The sequence below is a fragment of the Carassius carassius genome, chromosome 8, assembly GCF_963082965.1.
Source record: "Carassius carassius chromosome 8, fCarCar2.1, whole genome shotgun sequence".
In the NCBI taxonomy this organism is placed as follows: Eukaryota; Metazoa; Chordata; class Actinopteri; order Cypriniformes; family Cyprinidae; genus Carassius; species Carassius carassius.
In genome coordinates this window covers 20677042-20689129 of record NC_081762.1, presented here as the reverse complement: position 1 = coordinate 20689129, position 12088 = coordinate 20677042, and the positions used below count along the sequence as shown (strand labels likewise).

Genomic DNA, 12088 nt, shown 5'->3' with positions numbered 1-12088 from the left:
ACAACACACACGCATGCACACACACAGTTTCTGTTGATTTGGTGGCGGTTTACTCTGGCATCCATCCCCTTTCTGCACCAAAACAAAGGCCTGGGTCAATGGTCTGCTGGTCACCTGGTCTATTAACAAGTAATGCCACTGATGCTCTAGATATTCAACAGCAAGGATGGCTGTGCACAGAATCCCCTTTGCTCGAGTCAGTGCACAATTGCTGTCTACATGCATTTTCAACAGTGTATGTTTAGATCTGTGGAGACTACATGTCCACTGGTGCGTGAGTGTGATTGCTTTTAGTACACAGTCAATAAAGACTTCACATACTACCGGCCAAAGGCTAGGAATAATTAAGTTGCTTTAATGATTTTGAAAGAAGTCTCTTAAGCTCACCAAGACTGATTTATTTGATCATAAATACAGTATAACAATAATATTATGAATTAATATTACAGTTAAAAATAACTGTTTGTGTTTTAAAACATATTTCTTTCCTTTAAAAACTTTTGAATAGTGGTGTATCACGGTTTTCACAAAAATATTAAGCATCACAACTGTTCCAAGCTTTGATAATAATAAAAATGTTTCTTGAGCAGCAAATCAGCATTTAGATCATGTAGCACTGAAGACTGGAGTAATGTAGCTGAAAATTCAACTTTGCATCAAAGGATTGCATTACATCTTAAAGTATATTTAAACAGTTATTTTTAATTGTAATAATATTTCACAATATTACGGGTTAAATATATCTTTAATAAAATAAATGCAGTCTTGTTGAGAATAAGAGATTATTATTTTATTTTTGTACAAAAATGTGATTATTCACATTTTTTTTAAGTGTATGTTTGATTAGATTTGAAAGAATGCATACTTTGTCAGTGTCCAACATAAACATACAGTGTCATATTAATATTTCATCATTAATTCTGTCACAGTCTAGCTATAATGAAAGCACCCAAATGGCATTTATAATACTGCAATGTGTGATTTGTATCAAGTCAAACATATCTCAATGTTATGATAATACCACTGCTAGTCCTGCTCTGCTGTCACACAGACAATCTCCTGAAAGAGCTTGACGTTCAGCTTCTGAAGACAATGAACTGAAAATATGCACTCATCTCCTGCTCACTCCACATGTATGGTAGAAACTGTATGCTTAAATAAAAGTAAGTGTGTGTTCTGGGTGGCTTGCCTGTCCTGCCGGGTCTGTTCGGCAGTGGTCTCCATGGCACACTCCAGAGAGCTCTGGAGAGACTGCAGCTGACTGGTGGTCTCCTTCAACAGGAAACGTGTCACAAACTGCTCCAGATGTGTGGCCTCCTGATAGTCCTGCAAATTTAAGGCAAAGATTGCATTCACGGTTACTCTAGAATGAGAATTTAAAATACACTGGCATTTCAGTTGCACTAAAATATGAATAAAGGTTTATTTAATAATTGTATTGATGTGTATTTTATAATTATATATATATATATATATACATATATATATATAATATAACAACAACATAAAATAATTATTATCCACAACCAGTAAGATTTTTTTTATGTTTTCGGGAAGTCTCTTGTGTTCACCAAGGCTGCATTTATTTAATTAAAGGACAGTAAAAACAGTAATATTGTGAAATATTATTACAATTTCAAATACGTATTTTCTATTATAATATATTTTAAAACTTATTTTATTCTTGTGATGTCAAAGCTGAGTTTTCAGCATCATTAACATGATCCTTCAGAAATCATTCTGATATGTTGATTTCAGAGGTGGGTAGTAACGAGTTACATTTACTTCGTTACATTTACTTGAGTAATTTTTTGGGGTAACTAATACTTTTCGGAGTATATTTAAAGTTGGGTACTTTATACTCTTACTTGAGTAAATTTTGGGGGGAAAATCTGTACTTTTACTTCGTTACTGTGGGCGACGCTCCTCTCGTTACTTTATCTTAATGCAATAAATGTTATAAATGCTTCAGTTTATTCCAAACGCGCCTGTCACAGTGTCTGGGTTGTGTTCCCTGGGTTTCCACTAGGTGTCCTCCTTTCTCACGGTGTCTGTCTCCTTATCACTTCCTGTTCCCTTATTTGGTCACCTTCCTGCTGTTTAGTAATTGATTGTTCCCCACCTGTCTCCTGTTCCCTCATTATCCTTCTGTGTATTTATACCCGGTCTGTCTGAGTCTGTGTTACGGAGTCCTTGTTTAATGTCCTATAGTTATTCATGTCCGTCGCTTCTTGCCTTGCTTTGCCTTGTCTTCGTGTCTTGTTTATGTTTGATATTCTGGTTTTGACCCTGCCTGGACTGTTTACCCCTTTGGATTACCCTTTAATAAATGACTTACCTGCAATTGGTTCTATCTCCGTGCCTCATTGGATCCCTGCCGTGACAGAAGGACTCCGTCATTCTATGAACCAGCGGTATGTCGTCTTTCCGTTCCCCAGCCAAGATGGCGGAGAGGCGAGCCAAGTATCTTAGGTTGATCGCCCTCCGCCAAGAGGGAAATGAAGTGGGTGCCCTGGCTCAGGTGTTCTGGTCCCTGGCCGAGGGCATGGGCTACAATGATGCGGCCCTCAAGGACTATTTCAATGGCGGGCTGGATGATCCAGTGTCTCAGGAGGAGATGGCGCAGTTAGAGACACTGGAATTCTGGGAATTCGTGCGCTACCTGCAGCATCGGCTTCCGTGGGATGCCCCAGCCACTTCTGTCTCTTCCGGCGGGGTGGTCGTCAGCCCAGCACCACTGCCCAGGATGGCAACCAGCCAAGCGCCACAACCCAAGATGGCCGCCAGTCCAGCACCACTGCCCAGGATGGCTACCAACCAAGCGCCACAACCCAAGATGGCCGCCAGTCCAGCACCACTGCCCAGGATGGCTACCAGCCAAGCGCCACAGCACAAGATGGCCGCTAACCCAGCGCCAATGCCCAAATTGGCCACCGTTCCAGCGCCCCAGCCCAAGATGGCCGCCAGCCCAGTGCCAATGCCCAAATTGGCCACCGGTTCAGCTCCACAGCCCAAGATGGCCGTCAGTCCAGCGCCACAGCACAAGATGGCCGTCAGTCCAGCGCCACAGCGCAAGATGGCCGCTAACCCAGCGCCAATGCCCAAATTGGTCACCAGTCCAGCGCCACAGTACAAGATGGCCGCCGGTCCAGCGCCACAACCCCAGGTGGCCGCCAGCCCAGCACCACAGTACAAGATGGCCGCCTGTCCAGAGTCATGGCCCAAGATGGCTGCTTGCCCAGCGCCGCTGCACTGGATGAGAGTCTCAGCTGACCCTCCGGAGTCGAGTCAGATTCCAGTTGACCCTCCAGAGTCGAGTCAGCTGCCAGTGAACTCTCCAGAGTCGAGTCGGGTGCCAGTGAACTCTCCAGAGTCGAGTCGGGTGCCAGTGAACTCTCCAGAGTCGAGTCGGGTGCCAGTGAACTCTCCAGAGTCGAGTCGGGTGCCAGTGAACTCTCCAGAGTCGAGTCGGGTGCCAGTGAACTCTCCAGAGTCCAGTCGGGTGCCAGTGAACTCTCCAGAGTCGAGTCGGGTGCCAGTGAACTCTCCAGAGTCGAGTCGGGTGCCAGTGAGCTCTCCAGAGTCGAGTCGGGTGCCAGTGAGCTCTCCAGAGTCGAGTCGGGTGCCAGTGAGCTCTCCAGAGTCGAGTCGGGTGCCAGTGAGCTCTCCAGAGTCGAGTCGGGTGCCAGTGAGCTCTCCAGAGTCGAGTCGGGTGCCAGTGAGCTCTCCAGAGTCGAGTCGGGTGCCAGTGAGCTCTCCAGAGTCGAGTCGGGTGCCAGTGAGCTCTCCAGAGTCGAGTCGGGTGCCAGTCACCGCTGATCCTCCAGAGTCGGGTGCCAGTCACCGCTGATCCTCCAGAGTCGGGGGCTAGTCACCGCTGATCCTCCAGAGTCGGGGGCTAGTCACCGCTGATCCTCCAGAGTCGGGGGCTAGTCACCGCTGATCCTCCAGAGTCGGGGGCTAGTCACCGCTGATCCTCCAGAGTCGGGGGCTAGTCACCGCTGATCCTCCAGAGTCGGGGGCTAGTCACCGCTGATCCTCCAGAGTCAGGGCTAGTCACCGCTGATCCTCCAGAGTCAGGGCTAGTCACCGCTGATCCTCCAGAGTCAGGGCTAGTCACCGCTGATCCTCCAGAGTCAGGGCTAGTCACCGCTGATCCTCCAGAGTCAGGGCTAGTCACCGCTGATCCTCCAGAGTCAGGGCTAGTCACCGCTGATCCTCCAGAGTCAGGGCTAGTCACCGCTGATCCTCCAGAGTCAGGGCTAGTCACCGCTGATCCTCCAGAGTCAGGGCTAGTCACCGCTGATCCTCCAGAGTCAGGGCTAGTCACCGCTGATCCTCCAGAGTCAGGGCTAGTCACCGCTGATCCTCCAGAGTCAGGGCTAGTCACCGCTGATCGTCAAGGACTGAGTCTAGTCACCGCTGATCGTCAAGGACTGAGTCAAGTCACCGGTGATCGTCAAGGACTGAGTCAAGTCACCGGTGATCGTCAAGGACTGAGTCAAGTCACCGGTGATCGTCAAGGACTGAGTCAAGTCACCGGTGATCGTCAAGGACTGAGTCAAGTCACCGGTGATCGTCAAGGACTGAGTCAAGTCACCGGTGATCGTCAAGGACTGAGTCAAGTCACCGGTGATCGTCAAGGACTGAGTCAAGTCACCTCTGATCGTCAAGGACTGAGTCAAGTCACCTCTGATCGTCAAGGACTGAGTCAAGTCACCTCTGATCGTCAAGGACTGAGTCAAGTCACCTCTGATCGTCAAGGACTGAGTCAAGTCACCTCTGATCGTCAAGGACTGAGTCAAGTCACCTCTGATCGTCAAGGACTGAGTCAAGTCACCTCTGATCGTCAAGGACTGAGTCAAGTCACCTCTGATCTTCATGAACAAAGGCAAGTCACCTCTGATCTTCATGAACAAAGGCAAGTCACCTCTGATCTTCATGAACAAAGGCAAGTCACCTCTGATCTTCATGAACAAAGGCAAGTCACCTCTGATCTTCATGAACAAAGGCAAGTCACCTCTGATCTTCATGAACAAAGGCAAGTCACCTCTGATCTTCATGAACAAAGGCAAGTCACCATTGATCTTCATGAACAAAGGCAAGTCACCATTGATCTTCATGAACAAAGGCAAGTCACCATTGATCTTCATGAACAAAGGCAAGTCACCATTGATCTTCATGAGCAAAGGCAAATCACCAATGATCTTCATGAGCAAATGCAAATCACCAATGATCTTCATGAGCAGGGTCAGGCCAGCACCAATCTTTTGGAGTCCAGTAAGGACACCAGGGAATTACCAGAGTTTCGTCGTCCCGTTGGTCCAGCCACACGGAGGTCTGCTCCGCCTTGGGGGGCTCTGGTCCTGACCACATGGCTGTGGTGGTCTTCTGCTCCGCCCTGGGGGCCTTCCGCCCTGACCACACGGCTGTGGGGGTCTTCCGCTCCGCCCTGGAGGACTCTGGCTTCGTCCACAAGGACGTGGTGGTCTTTTGCTCCGCCCTGGGGGGCTTCCGTCCTGACCACACGGTTGTGGTGGTCTTCTGCTCCGCCCTGGGGGGCTTCCATCCTGACCACACGGTTGTGGTGGTCTTCTGCTCCGCCCTGGGGGGCTTCCGCCTTGACCACACGGCTGTGGCGGTCTTCTGCTCCGCCCTGGGGGGTGTCACATGATGTCCTTATGGATTTCTGTTTTGTGTTTCTTGGTTTCTGTTATGTTTCTGTCTGTTCCCCTCAGTGAGTCTGGCCCTCCGTCCCTCCCCCCGAGCCTCGATCTGTCCGCCTCCCTCCTGGTCTGTGTTGTGTCTTGTCGTGGAGCGTCTGGGAGCCGCTCCGTAGAGGGGGGGTCCTGTCACAGTGTCTGGGTTGTGTTCCCTGGGTTTCCACTAGGTGTCCTCCTTTCTCACGGTGTCTGTCTCCTTATCACTTCCTGTTCCCTTATTTGGTCACCTTCCTGCTGTTTAGTAATTGATTGTTCCCCACCTGTCTCCTGTTCCCTCATTATCCTTCTGTGTATTTATACCCGGTCTGTCTGAGTCTGTGTTACGGAGTCCTTGTTTAATGTCCTATAGTTATTCATGTCCGTCGCTTCTTGCCTTGCTTTGCCTTGTCTTCGTGTCTTGTTTATGTTTGATATTCTGGTTTTGACCCTGCCTGGACTGTTTACCCCTTTGGATTACCCTTTAATAAATGACTTACCTGCAATTGGTTCTATCTCCGTGCCTCATTGGATCCCTGCCGTGACAGCGCCGTCTAGTTTTCTCTGGGCAATGAGCGATGCCCATTCGCGAATGATTCATTCAGTCAATTCTGTTCAAAGGCTTGATCAAACCAATTGGCAAACGAGTGAATTGGTTCATGAATCAGTTTGAATGAGTCGTTCAGTTCCCTGCCGCGCGCGCTGAGCGACTGAAGTGGTTCACTCGGAGTTGTAACGTTTAAGAACAGAAAGAGCGTTGAAAACGTGGCTGGAACTGCACTGAATTGAAATCTGCAAAGGCTATTATTTGCTAGCGATGGAGATCCTTATTAGATGAACACCGCGTGTGCTGTCTACTGTTTAACAGGTAATAACTTGGGCTACATTCGATTACAGTACACGATACCACTGTGACATTAGTTTGTTGTACGTGTGTGGCTTATAACAGAGGGGAGTCAAGTTGAATGCAGCTTCCAAAAGACAAAAAATAACCGATTAAGATTTTATTAATTTTAATACAATCACACCGGTGCGAGTACGTTCAGCAAGTCATGTCATCAGCTGCGCTGAGCCAGAGATAGATGTGTTTTTACAGCACTGCGCATTATAACCAATCACACATGATTCTTTTGAGCTTATTAAATCATTGGCCAATCAGAGGCGTTCAGATGAGTCATCGCTAAAATGCCGGTGCTTCCTTCACTCGCTCGCTGACTGGAGACCTCTTTCTGGCGAATTCTCTCATCAGAAACAACAAAGTGCAGATGTGTGTACGAATCTTTAATTAAGATATTGATTTCACAGTGTTAACAGTTTCAATGATTTTAATGGGAGTTTCTGAGAGTGATTGAACTCTAGACTGTCAGTGAAAATGATCTTTGATAATGTAAATGTTATTTGCTCTCTTTCTGAACAATGAAAGATTAGTAGCAATATTTATATCACATTAACTTTCAATGTTAAATTCACATTTAATATAAAGTCAGTCGTATTAAAAATATGTTATGGCATGACACCTATATCTGTTACTTAAGTAAAAAGACAGGGTTTTATAATAAATTACATAAATTGGAGTAAAGGCTGATGAAATATATACATTTATACACACACACATACATTACATACATGTTATCTATATATCTAAATAAAAATAGGCTCAGTATATATGACCCAAAGTAACTAGTAACTAACTACTTGAGTAGATTTTTTTATCCGATACTCTTTTACTCTTACTCAAGTAACTATTCAAGACTAGTACTTTTACTTTTACTTGAGTAAATATTTCTAGAAGTACTTTTACTTTTACTTGAGTACAGTTTTTGGGTACTCTACCCACCTCTGGTTGATTTGCTGATCATTTGTTACAATCAATGCTGAAAACAGTCAAAATATTTTGATGGAAACTGATATATTTTTTCAGGATAATTTGATAATTATATAATAATTTAAAAGTCCCTAAAAAACAGCATTTATTAGAAATTTAAATATTTTGTAACTGTATTGATGTCTTTACTTTCACGTTCAATCAATTTAATGCATCCTTGAATAATAATAAATAAATATCGCAATGACCCCAACATTTGAATGGATATACATTACAGTAGAATTTTAATATGAATCTTATTAAGAATATAAAAGTAACATTCATTCACCGTGGCAGGATGTAAAGTGACTGTCCAAAACAAATTGTAATAAATAAAATCAGAAAGCTCAGTGTAGGTTTTTGCACTATACTTGCAATCCAGGTACATGACTGAAATAGTCCATGCATCACGGCTTTCAATCAGCCTCTTTTATCTTTTTGGATGAGATTCTGTTTCCCATTCGCAGTCTCAAAGGCAAGGCTGCACAGGTATATTATTTGCACATGGTACGTCGCTTATTCAATGTTAGAAATCAGCAGCTTCCTCTATAATTATGTCGCACTCCAAAGCAACTGTGTTCTGTCACAAAGAAAAGCCATTATTAAGGCGAGAACATCGCCCAGCTAACAGGACACATAACTCTTCTGAGCATCCAGTTATGAAACAGCACAACATGTCTATCATGAACTGACTCAAGATGTTCACAAGTCACAAATCCAACAGATCCACCAACACATGTGTATTTACAAAGTGGGTTAAACACACAGACCTTTACAATAACCTCAGCATGAATCACTGCAACCAAGATCTGCATAACCCGAGGCTGTTCAACAAGCAGCAAACATCACTAATCTCTCCTTCCAGTGTCGAAGCTCGAGGACAACATTTTACACAGCAGCCAATCACGTAAACACACATTCAGACAATCAATACAAAGCGTCTGCAGCATGCAAATGATACCTCATGAATCACAATTAAATTCTTCAGAATAATCACACTGATTGCGACAATAATGCATGCACATTCATTTTGCTCTCAGTGCTTTTTAAGACTGAAAATAAGTCATCCAATAAATCCATTAATAAATAATATTCCATTGTTTTCAATGACAAGCTGTTAAATAAGTTTGAAGCCGAAACAGACTAAATGAGATACTAAAAGGTAAGCAAATCGTGACATTCTTATTAAAAAAACACCATTTGGAGATCAAATCACCAATATAAAAACAATATTGTTAATATTTGAGCTATAAATCTGTCATGGCTCCACCTGAAGGCAAGAGATATTGGCTGGAAGATGTGAGCGCTCACAGTGGGATGTTCATAAGTGTGGTTGCTGTTTATAGAGTCCTGTCCTGAGGGCAGAGACCACATGCATCACAGCAGCTGGTTTGCACACCCACTCGTGGCCTTATGCAATAAACACAACACTATTTGTTGCCATACAGCATCACTATCTGTTATTGTTAATGATTACTGGAGCTCATGCAATAGAGATGTACACATTACCAAGTGGTGTGAAGAAAGAGATCAAAGAAAACACCTTTGTTAACACCTTGATTTTTTTCTCACCACAAGACAAGAGTGTGATTCAGGGCCGGTTCTTGACAGCTAGAGAAGGGTGGGCTGGCAGATATCCTAGGTGGGCATTTATATATATATATTATATTTATATATGTATGTATGTATCACAGTGTCTACAAAAAAGCAGCAACATTTTTTTTCAACAATAAATGTTTCTGGAGTGGTAAGGATCATGTGACCTTTAAGACTGGCGTAATGAGGCTGAATCACCTTTGTATCACAGGAATGCAATAATAATAATAATTATAATATTAAATAAAATAATATTAAATATTACTTTAATGCCTAGAAATGTGTTTTGCCTTACATAGTTTATGATTAGTGGATAGTGCTGTAAATTTTCACACTGGAGGTTAAAAAATTACACAACTGTGTAAATATTTTAAACACAGGCATTCAAATGATGTTCTTTTCCATCTTGCTCTGTTCCTCTCTTTGAGGTTTAATATTGTGAACTGTGCTCTTGCCTCTAAATGAGTGGTGTGTTATTCCTCGTTGCACAACAGTATAAAAATCAAAAAGAATTCTGTCTGGACAAAGACAGCACCTGTCAACATACATAAACCTTTAAACCATGCAGTGATAAAACAATCAATCACAATTTACACATCAGACAGCCACATATGTTTTTACTGCTCTTTTGCTCAAAGTAATGCTGAAGCTTTAAACACATACAATAAAACACAGAAGCAAATGCCAGAAGTCTTTTACAAAAAAAGTCCCATTGAACTCATTAATCGTGTTTCACATCCTCTGTCTGCCTCACTAATCAAGCGGCATAATGAAATGACACAGCACTGCCCTTCATGCCGATGACTCCATTTCTGAGAGGTTCACATGCATTAAGTGGCATGTCTGCTGGGCCTGGAGTCAGCGCTTGGCTAATTCATTATATGTGCGAGGCAGCAGACAGTGGGTTAAATGGCTCGGTGGGGACGCGTACCTGCGCGCACCTCTGATGGTCAGTGTGGACTGTGCCCATTACTGACATCAGACACTCAGCACGATAAACGCCACTGTTCAGACCAGAATGTCAGTGCTGATAACCACCGACAACACTGCACATCTATATGAGCAAGACTGTGGCAAATAACTCAATCAATACATCTGTGAGCAGATCTTGCTATGTATGAAATCTCTTTTATATGAATTTTTCGATGTCTAAAACACAAACTGTTTGAAAGATAATAATTAGATAATACGTGACAATCACGTATTAACAAATATTCATTATTGTCCATAAATCATAGCTTAAACATACAAGATCTCTGTTCAATTTTTGTATATGAACATTTGATGGAAATGGCCAGTGTTGGGCAGAAACAACCCTAAAGTATTGAGATTTTTACTTTATATACATTTTTCAAATATGTGACAGTAGTTAGTAGTGTAAAAAGGTAGGTGTGGTTTTTAGAAAATACCACTTTAATGTGATAAATATCTTTTTATCATTGTTTATCAGTGTTGGGGAGTAACTAGTTACATGTAACTGCGTTACGTAATTTAATTACAAAATTATTGTAACTGTAATTAGTTACAGTTACTACGAAAAAATGAGTAATTAAATTACAGTTACTTATGAAATTTTTAACGATTACAAAGGGGATTACATTTGAATATTTACACACATCCACATACAGATTTAACTGATTTCTTTCCCAAATTGCACTGACTATTCTGGGACATACCGCCCTAATAATTTCCTGGATGACGAAATACAGTCTGGTTCGTAGAATCCAGTCATAAAAACGAAATGCCTAACGCGGACGGAATATGCCACATTTTGGATGACTAAATCAAAAGTAGGTCAGTACACTTGAATCAAAACATGACATCGACTAGTATCTGTGAATATTAAGCCCCAAAAATGCAATATATGACTTGCACATTCTGCGTGTCTGTGGAAATCAGGCGCGGACTGGACACCGGGAGAACCGGGACAATTCCTGGTGGCCTGGCAGCCGATTTTGCCCCACTATTTAATATCATTATTGTATAATTGCCTGCGAATGTACTAAAGCGATCATTTGCGAATCCGCCATTTGATAATTAAATCTCTAATAAGTCAAGTGTTAGTCATGACTCGCGCGCTCTCCGCGCCTCCGCCAAACGGTTTGGATCAGACTCAGAGTAATCAATGCGAGAGAGAGAGAGAGAGAGAGAGAGAGAGAGAGAGAGAGGAGAGAGAGAGAGAGAGAGAGAGAGAGAGAGAGAGAGAGAGAGAGAGAGAGAGAGAGAGAGAGAGAATTAATAAAGTGGACTGTGGAAGCGCACAGCTGGAGCAGAGAAGCAGAACTCCTGTTCAGGGTTTTAGGTCAGTTTCATCTGTAAAGATGCTTTTTTTGTCTTTTTTTTTTTTTTTTAATCAAGCAGCAGCACGTTGCTCACCAGCCATCACTCAAAATACTATATAAAGGACATCATTATTATCAGTTGTAATGTTACAGTAGGAATTTATCTTTAAAAAATTCCGATTTAAATTTACATTTTAATATTTAACTATAAATCCAGAGAAAATGGTTACCATTGTTTAAATGTGATAACCAAAAATGTAAAATTATTTTACAAATGTATTTATTTAAAAATAAATACAAATCCATTTGCAAAAAAACAAAAACAAAACAAGGTTATTTTACTTTTATATAGGCTAATAAAAGCAAGGTTAATTTTTGTAAGGGAAAAACATGACTCGTGTACAGTATTCAGATTTTTCTATAAAGATATTGTAGTATTGTAGAGTATTGTATTTTAAAGTATAGTTTTGTTCAATCTTGAGTATTAAAGTCACGAGAGATGGATAACAGGGCAAAATAAAGAAACTGAAGAGAAAAATGGAAGTGAAGGTGCAGTTCAGGAGACCACTTTTAATTATTTTTCATATCCCCAAATTAAAGATTTAAACCTTTTTTATGTCAGGTCCATACAAAAAAATATATTTGTC

The 12088-nt window shown here is 42.5% G+C and overlaps 1 protein-coding gene across 1 annotated transcript in view; it reads right to left on the bottom strand.

The window, feature by feature from the left end:
- Positions 1-12088, bottom strand: part of necab1 (N-terminal EF-hand calcium binding protein 1) — a 48962-nt gene that overhangs the window by 20228 nt on the left and 16646 nt on the right. The window contains exon 6 of the mRNA XM_059556597.1: positions 1190-1326. Coding sequence (XP_059412580.1) covers positions 1190-1326 — 137 coding nt within the window. The remainder of the gene's footprint in view (positions 1-1189; positions 1327-12088) is intronic.